Source organism: Furipterus horrens, unplaced genomic scaffold (assembly GCF_987537825.1).
Source record: "Furipterus horrens unplaced genomic scaffold, mFurHor1.1.pri manual_scaffold_8, whole genome shotgun sequence".
In the NCBI taxonomy this organism is placed as follows: domain Eukaryota; kingdom Metazoa; phylum Chordata; class Mammalia; order Chiroptera; family Furipteridae; genus Furipterus; species Furipterus horrens.
The window spans coordinates 58,939,840-58,958,923 of NW_028327178.1; the positions used below are offsets into that span (position 1 = coordinate 58,939,840).

Genomic DNA, 19,084 nt, shown 5'->3' on the forward strand with positions numbered 1-19,084 from the left:
GTCCAGCGGTGCTCTCCTGCCCAGGAGCTCTCCCCCAGTCTGAACCTCTGCAGCAGCTTTCCCGCGTGGGCTTTTCTCCTTGCCCCAAAACTGTCTCTATTCCCGAGCTACAGCTTGCGCTCACTTCCCCATCTATATGACTGCGTGTGCTACCTCCCTTCCCACCCCATGTTGTAGTACTTTGTGGTCGAGGGCACGCAAGTAATTCCAGCAGACAGAATGGGATGGACGGAGGGCTGCCACACGCTCAGGCAGGTCATCACTAAGCAGGGCAAGCACCTTCCTTTTATTGGATTTTGAAGATATGCTAACCAACAGGGAGGGTCCAGGAATGAGTTCACAGGCACATTCCAGGAATGATTACAATGTACTTGAAACTTACAACAGAGGAAGCTTAAAGGATTAACTGAAGAGAACCTCTTCCTGATAAACAAGTCTATATAGCATCTATAGATTCAAAAACAGAAAAACAGAAATCCAATCATCTATTTTTTTAAGACTATGGAATAGATGCACTGTTCCTTAAACACTAACAGAAAGCAATCAAGGTTAAACACCAATTGTGCTTAGTTTTGTTTGATTTCCTTATCAACATCAGGGAAGATGGAGTACTCAGCAAGATTCTTTTTAAGTCACAGGATGTCTTTAAGATCCTGAGGCCTGAGCAGTCAAGAGACTGTCGGCACCAGGGAGTCCAGCTCGCTACTCAGATCATTAAACACCTGGACCGAGAGGCATGTAAACATACCTCAAATCAGAAGTCTTGATTTCCAGCATCAACCCCAACACCCTCCCTTTGTCCTGCAGGACTCTAGCGTGATTGGTCAATGTGCCGGGCCCAGCAACGCTCTCCTGCCCAGGAGCTCTCCTCTAGTCTGGAGCTCCGCAGTGGCCTTTCCGTGGGCCCTTCTACCTGCCCCCAAACCATCTCCACTCCCGAGCCACAGCCTTCGCTCGCCTCCCTGCCTACATGCCTGCGCCGAGGGGCATGCATTTTGCACTGTGGTTTTCTCCATCAATTTAATATCATTTGCTTTTTATTTTTCAAGTGCTTCCTCATCATTTTAGACCCACCAATTGATCCCATTTTGTATTCCAGTGCTGTTTTGGACTGAGGTGTATGCATGTTTGTTTCCTATGATTTCTAGGGTCAAGAGCAGGAGATGAAAGCAGGCACTTGTACTCACTGTACAGGCAGCATGATCTCATCCTTCCCAGTATATTTTTTAAGATAAGAGATTCTGGAGCATGTTTATACCTAATAAGAATGGTCCAGAAGAGAGAGAAACTGACACTGTCAGAAGAGAGATACTTTTAAATGGAAGTCCTTGAAAAGGAGACAAATAATGCAATGATCAGTCCAAGTGGAGGAAACTGGCTTGTAATAAAGGACACTTATTTCATTGCAACAGAGGAAGGAAGGAGATAGATGATGGCTCTAGATGCACACCAGTTTTCTCTTTTTCAAGCCAGATTACTGCCAGCTTTAACAGTTACTTTTTCTGATATCTTCCTGGATTTCTCCTCTGTTACATGGTCCTTCATTAAACAAACAAAAATGTTTACTATAAACACATAATTTTGACAAAGTTCAAACAGTTCAGAATAGCAGGACCATTAACTTCCTTGTTCTAGACACTGTACTCATTTTAAGTCCAAAATTGCTTTATACTTTGTAGTCATTTCTTATTTGTGGGCTTTTTGTGTAAACTGTTATAAACTAGGTCTTGTCTAATTTGTAGTTGCACAGAGAATAACAGTAAAAACGACAGCCAACAGGACTCAATTCAGTCATTCTTTGAGTCATATTAGTGCTGTCTCTGGGGTGTCTTCTCAAGTCTGCTGTGCTAGCCCTCGGTCAGACTTCTACCATCTGCCACTGGCCATTTTGCTGTTTTTTCTACCTCTAGTCCTGCCTTCCTGTTGCCCTCAGAATTGTCTGTCTAAAATAAAGACCTAACCATGACATGATTCTTATATAAAAAATGGATTTCTGGAGAATAAAGTCAAAACTGTTCATCACCAGATCCTCACCTACCTTCTAGAACCCACAATGTCCATTAAATAAAATGGGCTGTGGAGTTTAATCTGACCACAGGTTAAATGAAATGATATAGTTCTATCAATTAATAATAGCTTTACCTAAAAATTCTAATTTTCTGTACTACTTTTCATTATATTCTTAGACTTGTCACTTTTCCCTTGTGTTTTACTGCCTCATTAAAAAAAAAAAAGATTTTATTTATTTCTTAGAGAGAGGAGACAGGAGGAAGAAAGAAAGGAAGAGAAACATTGATGTGTGAGAGAAACATCCATTGGATGCCTCTCACATGCCCCCAACCGGGGACCCAGACCGTAACCCAGGCATGTGCCCTGACTGCGAATGAAACTGGTGACCCTTCTGTTTACAGGATGATGCCCAACCCACTGAGCCACACCAGTCAGGTCTCACTGACTTGTTTATAATACAAGGGCCTACTACTTTGTATGAATTAACTAAAAATTCAGTAAGGTATTTAGCTAGAAAGTCATCTATCTTTTAACCTTGTCTTCTGCCCCATCCTAATCATGAAACTATCATCTCCTAAATTTGATATGGCAATTTATATCATACTAAGCTACATTTTGCTCATGTTCTTTCCTTTGATTAGGACTCATTTCCACTTATTACCTATAACTGAAATGTGGATTTGGCTGCCTGCTTCAACAAAAGCCAAACTCATGAGACAGGTGCTGGTAAAAAAAGAAAGAAGTTTATTCAGGTGCCATGACTTGGGAGAATGGTGGACCATTATTTCAAAGACCATCCTGCCCTTCCTGTTCAAGCCTTCAGTTCTTATAGGGGTAGAGGGGAGGGCTTTTTATTTTCTGTCCAATTATCTTGCTAGATATTGGAGCTCTTGGGTCCTGCCCAGTCATCTTTCTAGCTTTTGGCACTTTGGAGCCTTACACATTTATCTTTCTAGTTTTTGGCCCATTCAGTGTAAGAACCTCCCCTCCTGCATCATCTTGGCCAATGGGGGAGACTCCTGAGTGCTCCCTGTTTACTCTAACACACCCTCCACCCTAACACCTATTTCTCCTAAATATTTAGTCCTAGAAGAGTTCTTTGATATCCAATGTCTAGTGATAGAGGGGTGAAGACTGCATTTGAAAAAACAGACTCACTGTAATAATTTATTTTAAAGAAGTGTTTCCTGAATACACTATATATAAAGTAAAATGCCACAACATTCTGACTGCTGGACACATTCAAATGGCAGTAATTTCAAAATGGTTGGAATTTTTCTGTTTCTCAAAGAGGTTGAGCGCCTTTCTAACTCAGGAATTAAACACGCACTTTTCTTTCTGCCTGTAATGTTCTCTCTCCAGCCCAACATTCTACCCATTCACTCTTCCAGGTGCCCGCTTAAATGTGTCTTCAGGAAGGCAAGTGTAAAGCTTGCTTAAATGTGTCTCCAGGAAGGCAAGTGTAAAGCTTCTGTTCTATTCTGTCTCATTGCCCCTTCTGCTTTTTTTAAAAAAGCATTTTAATTTATTTTTTACTTTTTAAAAATATTTTATTTATTTACTTTTAGAGACAGAGAAAGGGAGAGAGGGAGAGAAACATCAATGTATGGTTGCCTCTCATGCACCCGCAACTGGGGACTTTGCCCGCAACCCAGTCATGTGCCCTGATTGGGAACCGAACCAGTGACCCTTTGGTTCAGAGGACTGAGCTCAATCCACTGAGCCGCACCAGCCAGGGTGCCCCTTCTTCTTCTTGACGGACCTCACTACAGTTGTAATTGTGTGATCAGATGTGTGGTGTTGATTTTTTTTTCTTTTTCACTAAACTATGAGGATGGAGGTGTAACTGTTTTGTTCACTACAGTGGTGCGTGGCACATGAATGAACTTTAGTTGTCACAGGGACAAAATACTTAACAAAAGTCAGAGACACTGCCTTAGCAGCCCTCTCTATGGAGCACACCCAGGCCTTTCCCCAGGCATGTTTTCCTTGCCTATTTGTTTCTTCTAAGCCCCAAGGGTCCTTCTTTTGTCTTTGTAACTTGTTTCCTGAGCCCACTGCTTCTACAGCTCACTTCTCCCACCTCTGTGACTTTCTGAATAAACTTTCTCTTATAGTTTGAAAAAAAAAAAAAAAAAGAAGAAAGAAAGAAAAGCTAGCTGCCTTAATAACCCAAAGCCCACTGTCAACACATGAGGCAACTGGGGCCCAGAAGTTTGAAGAGGTTCACTCAAGGTCTCAGGGCCAATTTGAAATAAGGATGTGCACTAGACTGGCTGCAAGCTGCTTCTCTGCTCCATCCTGGCCCCTGGCTTTTGCCCTGTCCTTCTCTTACCTTGGCCTACATGGCTTGCCCTCTCAAGTGTCCGAGAAGCCCTTCCTGACCCCACTTCTCCTGGGGCTGCTGTTTAGCCTCGTGACGTACAATTGGCAACACTCCATGTCCAGCGTTAGTGGTCACTCCTCTGTCCTTTGATAAATCTCATTTTATGAAAGTGACCACTCCCCATCTCCTGTGTGCGCAGGAAATGTTTCCAGGGGATGGGTGACTGGGTGGCTCCAGGAGCTCACCTCTGCTGCTGCTGCCAGACAGGCCAGCCTAGTTCTTCCGAGGTGCGAGGCCCCAAATTCCAGGCCTCCCGCTCGCGGCCCCGCCCCTTCCAGGCCTCTGCGGCGTTAATTGGTTGACCCGGCGCAGGGTACAAAGCGGAGGGGTGGCCCGCGCGCCCGCCCCTTCTCCGCGGGGTTGCGCCCGCGGCACGCGACCAGGCGGGGCCAAGGGTGAGTGACAGTAGCGTGGCCCAATGGGGTGGGCGCGTACCGCCCCCGCCGCCAGCCTGGCCTCCAACGCAGGCCGAGGCGCCGCGCTGCTGCGGCTGCGGGCGGCCAACTGCTGCACCATGGGCGGACTGCTGCGGGCTGTCCCGCTGCGGTTGCTGTTGAGACCGTTCCTCCTGCTACTCGCCGCAGGTGAGTACGCGCTGCGTCGGCGGGTGGCGACGCAGCTGGGCGGGAGGAACGCAGGCAGTGGTGCTGGACAGCTCCCGGCTCCCAACAAAGGACCGGCGTGGGGCGGCGAGCGCGGGCTGGCTGGGCTGTGGCGAGGTCCTTCCGTCACACACGCGCGCTCACAGGGAGTCGGGTGGGGGCGTGGGAGGACCCCGTGTGCTTGCGGTGTGAGCCGTTCCATGCGTGAGCCGTACACACACTCATACACGAGTGAGCCGGGCGTGTCGTCGGCCGCCTGAGCACGCTCCCTGCGGCACTGGATGAGGGGCGAACGGGCCGCCAGCCTCTGCGACAGCCACAGAAGAATGGGAGACACCATTTAAAGGTCCCATGGGGCCACGACAGTGAGCGTGCGTTGGGAGTGTCTGTGTCTTCTAGGGGAGACTGCCAAAGAACATCTACATAGAGCTGCTGCGACAGTGGGGAATATATTTACGTGTGTGTGGTGTTACTGGACAGGAAGGAGGGGTGTGTCGTTGTGAATGCATGTCCTAGGCTGTGTGGGGCAACTTACTTTATTAGGAGCTGACAAAAAAGAGGTATGGGAGCCCCAGAAGGTCTCTGTGGCAGTAACACTGCTGGATAGCTCCTGCACAGCTGACGGCAGGGATGTGTGAGAGACCCTCTGAGACTGTTTCCCATCCAGCAGCTACTCAAGGGCACTGGGATGTAGGTTGGGTGAGGGTCGGGGGGGCAAGTGTGAAATGGATGTGCCTCTGAGAAAGAGACAGAGCCTGAGAACAGCTTCTGAGTGGCAGGCTTAGGATTTAGATATGTGCGTGGTGGTGGTGGTGGTTGTGGTGGTGCGGCACAAGGTATGTGATGGCTTATGAGACAGGCCACCATCACAGAAGTGGGGTAGGGAGAAGAGTTGTATGCAAAGGCAGGTCAAATCAGGACATGGCTAAACAGCTTCTCCATGTGGCTTGACAGAGAGATAGGGAGAGATGTCATGAGTACATATTAAGGTGTGATTGGTAATTGCTGTTGATGGAGTGGAGTGTGTGTGCATACTACCATATCAGATAGCCTGGAGTGACTTCACTTCTAATGGACACATAGGGGGTATACTGTGTGTATGTGTAGCAGTGTGCATGGGACACTGACTAGTAGGCACTCTCCATGCAGTTAACCCACAAAGACAGGCACATTATGTGATGTATGTGAGTGAAGGAGAGACTTGTGAAGGGTCTCTCCCTGAGGGGAGGAGCAATTTTTGCTTGATAACACGGGCCATAGTGACAGAATGCCAGGGAAAACTTGTGGGAGGGAAAAGGGGCCACTCCTGAGCGTGTCCCAGGAAGGTTCAGTTCAGCAGGGGTACCTTTTTTCCAGCGTCAGTCAGGGATGAATAAGGACATAAGTGGTGTGCATAGTAAAACTGTCCACATTTATGCACACCTACCTGCATCCTTGCAAACCTTAAATCCTCTTTGAAGAAGGTGAGAGTCAGTAAGTAAATATTGATTAGTTTACTATTTCTTTTTGTAATAGCCACACCAGAACTGGCCAGCAAAGTGTGTCAGGACCCATGCCCAGCTGTAACTGCCTGACCCTTACATTGCTAGCCATGGATTATTGGTGGGCAACTTTTCTCCCTTCTGTTCTTTCTCCCTTCTCTTCCGTCCCATACACACTTTTCATGACACATTATTTTCCTGAAGTATGGATCACATGTGTGTGCCTAGCAGTATGTGTCTTTCTCACACACCTTTGTGTGGAAACCCTACAAAAACTCTTTAGCATTATTTCTCTGACATGTAGAGACACAGAGAAGAGTATAAGTATGTGTGTGGTGGGGTGACAGTGCTAGATAATTTCTGTTGTAGCTGACACTCAAGGGTGTGGGGGCTGTGTTAACAGATGCTGTTGGGCAACTCCAGTATTGGTTTCTGGCGAGGGCTTAGAGATCTGGACTTCAGAGCTGCTGATGAGGGGGAGAGTGGGGATGGAGCTGATGGTAGAAATCAGGAAAGGATGTTTGGATCAGGAGCAAATTGCAGTGGAGATAAAGCATGGAATTATAAAGGCTGTGTTTTTTTACCTCTCAAGAGATAAGCCTGCTTCATTTGCCTCTTTTTCTGAGTGTGTTTGGGTCAGATTTTCAATTTTTTGAGGCTAATCCCCGAATCCTTTTATGCCCCTTTTTCTCTCCAAACCTCTGTTGGTAGTGATGAAGTAACAGAAAATTATAGGTGTTACAGGGGGAAAAAAAAATTAATTACAAAGATTATAATGCTAAAATTTTAAATCAGATGGGGTCTCAATTAAGGGAGATTAGTTATGTGCAAAAGTAATCATACACAGACTTCTGGCCAACATGGAGGCCTAGACAGACACACTGTGTCTCCCTCCACAACTGAGAAGGAATACAACTACCTCAAAACTAGAAACAACCAGAAGTTCCATAAAATCGAGCTGCATGGAAGTCCAACAAACAAAGACATGAAGAAGAAATACTCATCCAGACAGGTAGGAGGGGCGGAGCAGAGCATGCTGTGGCGGCGGCAGGCCAGCAGAAAGCACAGTCACACATTATAAAAAGTAGGGAGGGACCCCTGGGGAGCACTCCCAGCATCAGACAAGACTGCACAGCTCACAGTCCAGCACCAGGGAAAATAAAGTCTTATTGCTTTTGACTGTGCAAAACAGGGGGGTGGGGTGGAGGAAGAAACTGCCAGTCTCTTAGTAGAGTCCGCTTGTTTAAAGGGCCCCCAGGGTCCTAGAACGTCTGCAGACCCACCCACTCTGGGAACGATGGCCAGGGCACCAGCTAGAGGGGCACCAGTCCCATACAGAAGTTGGAGAGGTGCCTGGAAAAGGGGCGAGTGCTGGGCAAGCAGCCTTGTTCCCTCTCAGACCCTTCCCCCACGTACAGGACCACAATGTGGTGAAATGGGTCACCCTCTACTGACAAATACCTAAGGCTCCCTCCCTTACAACGTAACAGGCGCATCAGTTCTACCTAAGACACAGACGCAAACAAACCCAGGAGCCTGTCAAAATGAGGAGACAGAGAAGTGTGGCCCTAAAGAGGGAATGGATCAAGGTTCCAGTGGGAGAACTAAGCAACGAGGAGATAGCCAACCTAAAAGACATAGAGTTCAAAACACTGGTGATAAAGATCACTGGCTTGACATATATACTGAAGTACGGCAAATGTGTAAGAAAAGAAGTGAAGGCTATGCTAAATGAAACAAAGGAATATCCACACAAAACCAATGGTGAAGGTAAGGAAACCAGAGTTCAAATAAATGATTTGGAACATAAAGAAGAAAAAAACAGTCAACCAGTACAGAATGAGGAAACAACAATTGAAAAAAATGAGGAGAGTCTCTGGGGCAACTTTAAATGTGCCAACATTCGAATAATAGGGGTGCCAGGAGGAGAAGAGGAAGAGCAAGAAATTGAAAGCTTATGTGAAAAATAATGAAGGAAAACTTCCCAAATTTGGCAAAGGAAATAGACATTCAAATCCAGGAAGCACAGAGAGTCCCAAACAAGCTAGACTCACAGAGGACCACACCAAAGCACATCATAATTAAAACGCCAAAGGTTAATGATAAAGAAAGAATCTTAAAAGCAGCAAGAGAAAAGCAGAGAGTTACCTACAAAGGGATATCTATGAGACTATCAGCTGATTTCTCAAAAGAAACTTTGCAGGCTAGAAGGGACTGGCAAGAAGTATTCAATGTGATGAAAAGCAAGGATTTATAACCAAGATTACTCTACTGAGCAAAGCTATTATTTAGAATGAAGGGCAGATAAAGTGTTTCCCAAACAAAGTTAAGCTAAAGGAGTTCATCATCACCAAGCCATTATTCTATGAAATGTTAAAGTGACTTATTTAAGAAAAAGAAGATCGAAGCTATGAACATTAAAATAACAACAAACTCACAACTATCAACAACTGAATCTAAAAAATGAAAATAAAATCCAACTAAACAAACCAGAATAGGAACAGAATTATAAATATGGGGATCTTTTGGAGGGTTATCAGCTGGGAGGAGGGAGGGGGAGAAATGGGGAAGTGGTGCAGGGATTAAGAAGCATAATTGGTTGGTACAAAATAGACAGGGAAGTTAAGAATAATGTAGGAAAGAGTGAAGCCAAAGAACTTATATGCACTACCCATGGACATGAACTAAGGGCAGGTGGGATTGCTGGAGGGAAGGCGGGTACTGGGCGCAGGGGAGCAAGGGGAAAAAATATTGGGACTTCTGTAATAACATAATAAATAAAATATACTTAAAAAAATTATACATAGATTGGTTAGGTCTCAACTACTACTTTGGTGGGCAAGTTTGAAAGTAGGTAACCTCTCATAATTACCTAAATAATTTTCTCATTGCTAAGGGTTCATAAAAAGAAAAAATAATTACAGGGAAAAATAATTAAGAACATAGAACTGTTTATTGGAGAAAGAACACGAAACCAAATTCCTTTTTTTTATACACAGCTTTTCAGCAAGATTACCAAAATTTCTTTTAGCTCCTATCAAGCTGTTGGGAAGGGAAGACGAAGAGGTATGGAGAAGAGGTAGAAAGAGAATATGGCTTCTCTGCATAGGTAAAGGAGAGAGGTTCAGAGAATGGAAGAATCACCTAAGTCATAGAAATAAATGGTAGAGAATAAACCCAGTGAACTCATCAGACCACATTCCTCTGTACACAGAGCTTCACTGACTAAAAACTCATTTTATTCCTAGAGGTGGGAAGTCAACAGACTGTTGGTCAGACTTCCCTCAAGAGAGCAGACACAGTTTTCTGAAGATCCAGGTTGTCTGGGAGATCCTGACCAAGCCCTAGATTGTAGTGACTTCTCTGCCACCATACAAGAGTTCAGCTCTGAGAGAGAGAGTTCTTAGATTTTGAAGAGAGAATGTGTATTTGATCCTCCAGTGGTTTTGTAGAGAGTAAAATTCCAAGAATATTAAAAATAGGTTTGCCCTTATCTTAAAAAGTTGAACTAATGTCTTTCCCAACATACCTGCTAGAGACTGGTATATGTAAATAAAAATCTTCACTTCATGGCCCTCTGAAAAATTGGTTGCTCAGGTACCCTTGGAACCTGTAAAATTTTTGTTATTTAAATATTACAAATATTTTTCATCAGTTGACTTTTTTCTTCCTAAACTGCATGAGTTTTTCCAGACTAGTTTCTTGTATTTCGTTCCCCCACCCTAGGGACATCACCCCTGCAGAGCAGGCCTGTTATGTCAGCTGATATCTTATATAAAACTTAGACATCTTATATAAAACTTAGAAATCCCAAACAATGGTCATTATTTCCAAGGCAGAGGCTGTCTCATGTTCATGCTTGTATCCCCAGAGAGGGTCTGGTATAATACATGATAGAAACGGAGCTCTTATGTGTAACTGAAATTCTAATGCAGATTTCTACCTCCAATAAGACACTGCAGCCTATCTACAACCAAAGTTTGATTCTAATTGGCATTGTATCTGATGATTGATATATTATATGATTCTGATTAACTTTTTAAAAATGAGAAAATAACTATTAAATGAGTACAGTTTATAGATGGCATACTTTCAGACATAGGTAAAAATGATTTTTGGTGAAAATATAGGGAACTACTTTACTGACTTGAGGTCTTTTGCAAGAGGAGAGGTTCTTGCACTTTGGGGCGCCGTATGTTTTGGATTTGTCATGAAGACCCTGAGCAGAGTGCTAGAAGGAGTGGGATGTCTTTCAGTCTTTAGTTCTGGCCTCTTTCCTTGCTCCTTAAATCCTATGAAGTATTTATGCTATCTTGGGTATTCTGTTCCTTTACATATACTTTGGAAGAAGGGAACCCAGCTTAGCAAGCAATAACTTTCCAGTCTTTTTTCGTGGAACATCCGTGAGACCTTTTTATGGGGAGAAACAGCTAATTACCGTTTTTCTGTTGACTAACTATTTGACCTTAATCTCGTGAGGTCTCAGTTATTTCATCTGTAAAACAAGAAGGTTATTTATTTATTTATTCCTTCATTTATTCAAACATGTATTGAGTCTCTGTTACATTTTAGAGGCTGTTGAGGCACTGGAATGACAAGATTAAATCTCACATGGGACACAATGATTGTGGACTCACTGTTCAGTAAAAGGAAGCCTGTAAGATGGTCTGTTACAATTCAGTGAGAAAAATAATTTGTTCAGAAGGCTAAGGTAATAGGAGTGGTATGTAGCCTAGATTAGGAGTGGCCACAGAATATTTCTCAGAAGATGAGATGGAAGCAGGAGGAAGAGTTAGACAGGTGGATAGAGGTGACCAACTTCTGGTTAAAGGCTTTTCAGCCCTCTGATGCTGTCCCACATTTCCACTCATTAGTTGTAATTTTTTTTTTCAAAGATACATAGAATAACTGATCTTTATTACTTATATCAACATTTAAAAAATATATTTGAAGATACTGACCATTGCCTTTCTTAAATGTTCTCTTTTCCTGGCCAAGACTGTCCCAATTCTCTGTTCTTTATATTGGATAATAATACATTTGTAGAATACAATATGCTCTTTATATCACAGTTTATATACACTACATGGAGCTTACCTCATCTGATGCCCTTGCCTCTGTGAGGGCTGGAAGAATTATTGTCTTTGCTTTCTGATGAGGAAACTAAGGCTGCTGGCAATGAAGTAGCTACTCAGAGTCACTCAGCTAGGGAAGCCAAAATGCAAACCTGAACCTGCTTTCTTGGTGACAAGTCCTCTCTACTAGAACTTTCTTCTGTTTGTTTTCCAGACCTGGTTATCTGCATCTGCTTAATTTTTACTTTGTTAAGCCCCTTTTCTGTTCTGGAATGCTGTCCTTACAACTAGATGTTATTTGTGGACCTGTGTTGTCTGAGTGTGTGTACATAGCATGCACAGACTCTATCATATTTGAGATGCTTATTCTAGTTCTGAGAGAACAAAACTCACTTCTGAATCTGGAATGCCCTGTTTTCTTCAGTGGCAAGTCACTGTGCTGATATGTGCCAAGCTTATTGCTTACTATTTCGTAAGGTAGTTGTAAAGATTAAAATTCAGATAATGCTATCAAAGTATTTAGCACCCAGCATCATAATGCTAGCTTTTATTTTTATTATAAATATCACTAACAATTTCTATGAACTACTGTCAAGTTATGTCACAGTGCACAACAGGGACAGAGCGGGAAATAACTCCTGAAATTCCCTCTTTCCTGCATCATTGAATGTTGGTTGTGGAAAATGAAATTTTGAGGTCATTTCATTCACCTTCCTTATTTTTTGGATGAGAAAACCAAGAGACCCAGAAGTTTTAAGCAACTTTGTGGAAGAAATATAATAAGTTAGTAATATTTGTGTAATTAAGGTAGTAATTAAGTTGTAGAATTGGCAAATATGACTGTATTCCTATTCTTAGTGAATGAGAGAGAAGAAAAAGATGTCCTTTCAATTTTTTGTTTATTTTACAACAAAGATGCCCTTTAATTTATTGCTGTTTATTTATTTGTTTTGTAGAATAGGAGAGATGGAGTCAAGATTCTAAACAAACACATCATTACCAACACTGGATGAATTTGACCTATGACCTCACATGGTTTTTAAAAGACTGTTCAGGAATCCCATATTACTGAAATACAAATCATACTCTTAATGCAGTTTTAGAAATTTTTCATTGTAGGGTAGCAGCAATGTCCCTACACGTTTCTTAAAAGCAGGGACCCCCTTATTGGCTACTTGTGCCCCCACCACTTAGCACAGCTGTGGCAAGAATGGGTACACAGTTTATGTTTCTGAGTGAGCGGATGCCCAGCGGATACTGAGTTAGTTGAACCCTCATTCTCTCCTGCCCATCTCCCTGTGTCCCAGCTTTGCCATGGCTAAGCATTTTGACTCTTTTGAAATGAGAGTGGCGTCTCAGAATCCCCTGAAACCCCTGGGTGTCAGTACTGTCCCCCAAAGCCCCACTCCCACTTCAGGCTCTTTGTTGTGGGCACATATCTTAACTCCCCACAGCAGCCCGTCTTCTCTGGCCTCTCATAAATGTCTGGCTTTTGTGTTTGTGCAGGAGTGTCCCTGGGAGCATATGCAGCCGGGTCTGATGAACCTGGCCCTGAGGGCCTCACTTCCACCTCCCTTCTGGACCTCCTGTTGCCCACTGGCCTGGAGCCCTTGGACTCAGAGGAGCCCAGTGAGGCCGTGGGACTGGGAGCTGGCCTGGGAGCCCCTGGGTCAGGCTTCCTCAGTGAAGAGAGTGAAGAGTCCCGCATTCTGCAGCCACCACAGTACTTCTGGGAAGAGGAGGAGGAACTGAATGACTCTAGTTTGGACCTGGGACCCACTGCAGGTATCTCTTTTTTCCTAAGAGTATGTGCTGAGTGCTGCTGGGTATGACACCATTTTGGCAAAATGCCAAAGGACCATTTCCTTGCTGGAATCATCTCTTTCCTCACTAGCTTTTTCTGTGCTTCAGAGCCAGATCTCTGGGATTCTGAATGGCTTATTGGCTCAGTAGGTCCTTTTCTCTTTAATATTCACTGCTGTTTAGTGAGCCCGTATTCTGTGCTCAATATTATCCCCATTTTACACATGAGAAAACTGAAACTTAGGTTAAAAGCATGCTTAAGGTCATATAACTGTTCAGATGTTCAGTCATGATTCAAGCTGAGGTCTTTCTTAAAGTCTGGTGTTTGTTAGTTTGTTTTTCTGTAAGTGTGCTGTATTGTCTCAGTTGAAGGTTCCCATAGGTCTGCACATCCCATATCCCCCTTAAATCTTTCTGGCCCCATCAAGTCATTTTAATTGGCCTGTCCTTCTGGACTTATAGAGCCTGCCTGATGGTCATGTGGGGCCTGGGCTCAGCAGGAAAGCGTGTACCATAGCTGATGACGTAAGTGACAGAGCTTCCATGCTTCTAGCAACAGCAGCTGTGCATATGTTCTTGGCCATCAGGAGCCCATTTTTTAATGTCAGACTGTCAAATTGTGTGTGTGTGTGTGTGCGTGCATGCATGCATACTTGCACATTGTCAGAACTTAGCTCTAATTTTTCTTTTTAAAATGTGTAATATTTTGGATTTATGTTCTCTAATTATAAAAATAATATATGAAAATTGTAGAAAACATGAAAAATATAAAAACACTACAAATATAATAAAATCCTGCTATGACCTTACAATTAAAAGATAATTACTACTAATTGTTTGGGATACATTTTCCTAATCACTTTATATACAAAATTGGAATCATAGGGGACATAATGTCTTCACTTAAAATATTTCATAAGTGAATTTCTGCATCATTAATATTCTTTTGTAACCTGATTTTTAATGACTGCATGGTGTTTCAATCATGTGGCTCATCATACGTATGAAACCAGTTCCCTATTGTTGAATATTTAGGTTGTGTTCAGTTTTAATGCTGCTATAAGTATACTCATATGTTTTTGTACTTTTCTTATTTCTAAAATAAAATTGCTGGGTCTAAAGGTATGTCAGTCAGCATCCCAATCATAAACTTAAGACACAATCAAGCTAAGACAATCTAAGGAGGGTTTATTTATAGAGCAGTGACTTTACAAAGGTATGGGCATGGATTGGATGACCACAGAAGAATCCAGGGCCAGTGGTAACAGAGCTGTCAGCACTCTACAACCACAGGGACAAAGGCAGGGAAGGATGAAAGGAATCTGCAAGGAGAGACAGTGCTGGGGAGTAGATGGCCCTACAGGAAGGGAACCAAGAGAGTGTGTACTCAACTTCCCTCCATCCATCTCCTGCCAGGATCCCCATATTCTCCTTTCCCCTCTTCTGCCCAGGAGTCAGGTCAGGAAGCAAGACATGGCCTGTTGATGTAATCCACTGGGCCAGTCTTCCTGGGCAAGGGCAAGGTAGAAAAAGGTAAGACCGGATCTATAGGAGTGTGCACATCTGACACAAAGGATATGACTCTTTCCATACGCTTTTGTCAAGTATTTCCAAGTCACCCTCCAGAGACATGCTTTCGGTTTGCATCTCCACCAGAGATGTAATAAATGCTTGTAATGAAGGTTTGAACCCTTCCTGCTGCTCAATTTTGTCATTTAGAAATCTTAGTCAATTCGATAGGCAAGATTATAATGGCCTTTGATCACTAGTAAATTTTATTATTATTTTTTTTAATTTTTTTTAATTTTTGGTTTTTCAATTACAGTTGTCCCATTTTTCCCCCATTGCTCTCTCCCAGAGCCCACCCCTTATCCCACAATCATATCCCTCCCCGTTGTCCATGTCCATGAGTCATTTATACATGTTCCTTGACTAAACCCCTCCCTTACTTATCCCCCTTCTCTCCCTCCCCCCTCCCCCTGATCACTAGTAAATTTTAACTTATAAATGTGTATATATTCACACACATGTATTTATATGTATGCATATTCTATCTATTCTCTCTACATATATGATATACATATTCTGTCCATTTATAGTTCTATTTGATTTGAAGCATAGTGTAATTAAGAGAACAGGCTTTGGAGTCAGGCAGATTCCACAGTTCCAGCACTGCCGTTGAACAGCCATGTGATTTTTGACAAACAACAAACTACGCCTCAGTTTTATCATCTAGGACATGGGGATAATAGTAGTATTATAGGGTTGTGAGATTTAAATGCAGTAAGACATTTAAAGCACATTGTAAGTCCTCTGTAAATATTAGCTATTATTAATATTTTTTCTACTGAGTCTTTTTTATTATTGTACACATTTTCATATAAAATGTATACTAACCATTTCTCTGATGTATATATTATAGAAAACATTTTTTCTGGTTTTTCAATTACCTTTTATCATAGTAATTTTTGATATACATAAATATAATTTTTATAAGCTTAAAATAACCTTTTGAAATGTTTTTATGTTTTTCTATGCTTTATGTTTAGAAAATCCTTTTCCTGTCTATGATATGTACACCTTTATTTCTTCTATTCTTTTTGAGCTTGATTTTTTATATTTTATTCTGTTATTTATTTTGGTGTGTGGTATAAGATAGGGACTTAATTCATTTTCCTCATATATAGAATTAATTGCTGTAGCAGTATTCATTGATAAGTCTATCCTCTCATCATTGAAAAGAAATGCCACTTTTACTTTGTACCAGACAATTATATGTACTTGGTCTTTTCTGGACTTTTCTTTTGTTCAAACTATTGAGATTCCTGTCTAAGACAAGGAGTCACTCAGAGAATGGTCAGAAAGCAACAGTTAGGCACCTAGACCTTCCTCAGGATCACAGCAGAAAGACCTTGGTTTTAACTCAGATTTGCTTCACACATCTCCTCCCCATTGTTTCCCCTTCTTTTTCTCTCACTTTATCTCTTTTCTTATCTCATTGGCTTCTCTAGTGTCATTATAGTAAAAATACCTGTCATTCATTGAACACAAGCCATGCAGTGAACACTTTGTATACATTCTTTCTCCTGCTCATGCCAGGTGCACAATGTACCAGGTGCACAGTGTACCAGTTCCACAACACAGGTCTGTTTTCTTATCTCTGCTGTACATACTTGAAGGACTCTGAGATGCAAGACACAAGTGCCTTTCAAGAGGAATGTACAAGAGATTTAGAGCAGGAGAGCTGCCTTTGTCCAGGCTCCCTCATTGTTCATCTTTTGATTGGCCTGCTTTCTCACAGCAAGAGCTTTGCCCAAGGTCACATAGTTTGTGTGCAGCAGAGCTGAGTCTAGAATCAGTGTCTCCTGAGCAGTGATGCCTGTGGACTTGGGTTCTTGCCATGGGAGCACATTGATGGTATGTGTTAGAGGAAACCAATATATTTTTTAATTGAAAAAATATGGAATGCTTTATGAATTTGTGTGCCATCCTTGTGCAGGCGCCATGCTAATCTTCTCTGTATCGTTCCAATTTTAGTATATGTGCTGCCGAAGCAAACATGGAAATCAGTACATTTTATATTTACTAATATTATTATACCTCTCATTTATAGTTTGTTTGGCCTAGAAGAACTGGGACTGATGCCTTCCTTTACCTTCTGTAGCAGTAATCCTCGGCCTGGGGTGGGCATTGGCAAAAACAGCTGGTGGAATTTCTGCTTGCCTGATGATGAGTAGTGGTGTGACCTTGAGTGGGTTCCTTTTCTAATCTTGGCTATAGTCTCTTCATCCGTAAGTGAGACCATGGGAATGATAGATTGAAGTCTTTTCCAGTTTTAAAATATTATGATTGTCTGACATTTCAATTGAAAAGAGTAGTCTCAATAAAACAGGGAAAAAGAAATGTAATGTAAATTTACCACTCCACCAGTTAGCATTAAGCCATTTGAAAGCTGGATCAATTGTAATTCATGCAGAATTCTTAATGATTAAGAATATTTTTCCAGGTTACCTATTCATCTCAAGACTGTACCTATTGTCACCCTCGACTTCTTTCATTTTCCAAGCTCCTTAATAAAATTCTTTGCAAGCAGTTTTAATTTTCCAAGTGAACAAGCTAATTGATGCTTTACAGGAAAAGAGATAACTCTTTGGAAATTGCAAGTTCTAGAAACCCTGCTCAAACAGGCTCACAGGTATTTCCTGACTCAGTAACTGCAGAACTCCAAGCAGGTGGTGTCCAGGGATTGAACCTGAGTCAGAGCCCATCTTGCTCCATTGTGTATCACCTTCCCTTGTTTGCCTCATTCTTAGGCAGGCTATTCCTGTGTGCTGGCTTTGAGAGCCCCCAGTACCTACAGTTTCCTTCTTTCATATAGCAACCCTTCACTTTTGGAAAAATCTCAAGATGGGGGACCCATTAGTTCGGTATTGGTTATGAACCTGCTTCCAAACCAATCTTAAGGCTATCAGGAGAGAGTTCTCTCACTGGGCCAGAGTGGGTCTTGAGCACCCCTGAAGCCAAAGGATAGGGCCCCCTACTCCTGGATTAAGAAGAGGGGAGGAGTGCCTTCCAAAGAAGACTTGAGGTGCATTAACAGGTAAAGGGGAATGAAATGATGGTTGTGCATAAACCCCATTGCACTTGAGTAAGGAACATTCATAAAGTGTTTATATTTTTTAAGTTATTATTATATTTTTAATCCTCACCTGAGGATATTTTTTATTGATTTTAGAGAGAAAAGAAGGTGAGAGTTAGATACATCAATGTAAGAGAAAAACATCAAATGATTGCCTCTCGTTCGCACCCTGACTGGGTATCAAACCTGCAACCTAGGTATGTACCCTGACCAGAAATCAAAACCTCAGCCTTTCTGGTATACGGGACAATGCTCCAACCAACTGACCCACCTGGCCAGTGCATATTTTATAACTTATTTTGACATAATATTTTTTGCCTCATAGCAACCTGATGAGATTTATAAAAGCAGACATGATTAGTATCACTGTTTTATAGATAAGGGAACTGGCTTAGAGACATTTAAAAGTGGCACTAAATTACACAGGTAATAAGTGTCAGAGCTAAATCTCAAATCTGAGATTTCTACTTCAAGATCTGCTGCTCCTTTTCTATATGAAATTATTCATGAGGCTACTTTAATTACTAATCCCTATAATGAATTTTGTAGAAACCAGATCATCAAAGCAGCTTTCTGCATGGATCTAGACAGTTTCTATACAGTGAATCCTTGTTGAGACTGTATCTGCTATAGAATGATTTGACGTTTTGGGTTACTGCTCATACATCAGGCATGTTTAGTAAGAGGAGGACCAGCTGACAGAAGTACTTTCACCTAGACATCCCCCGCCCCCCCCCAAAATCTGTATTTTTGTTTTATGCTAGTAATAAAAATCATTATATGAAAATTAGAAAAGTTAAACAAGTTAAAAGAAGAAAATAAAAACTAATTGTAATCTCATTACCCAGAGTTAACAAATGTTGACATGTTTGTGCATATCTTTTTTTTAACAAAGATGTTATTTACTTATTTTTAGAGAGAAAGGAATGGAGAGAGAAAGAGAGGAAGAGAAACTTCATCTGTTGCCTAAAGTACACCCCCAACTGGGAACCTGGCCACAGCCCAGGCATGTACTCTGACTGGGAGTTGAACTAGTGACCTTTTGGTTTGTAGAATGATGCTCAATTCACTGAGCTGCACTAGTCAGG

At 42.1% G+C, this 19,084-nt stretch overlaps 1 protein-coding gene and 1 non-coding gene across 2 annotated transcripts in view; one reads left to right on the forward strand and one right to left on the reverse strand.

The window, feature by feature from the left end:
• Nucleotides 1-4,802: 4,802 nt before the first annotated feature.
• PODXL2 (podocalyxin like 2) overlaps nt 4,803-19,084 on the forward strand; it is a 63,388-nt gene continuing 49,106 nt past the window's right edge. The window contains exons 1-2 of the mRNA XM_090285901.1: nt 4,803-4,980; nt 13,061-13,339. Of these exons, the coding sequence (XP_090142027.1) occupies nt 4,815-4,980; nt 13,061-13,339 (445 nt within the window). The 5' untranslated portion in view covers nt 4,803-4,814. The remainder of the gene's footprint in view (nt 4,981-13,060; nt 13,340-19,084) is intronic.
• On the reverse strand, nt 16,812-16,918 carry LOC150002993 (U6 spliceosomal RNA). The gene has a single exon (XR_016512934.1). It is a non-coding gene; the product is annotated as a U6 spliceosomal RNA (small nuclear RNA).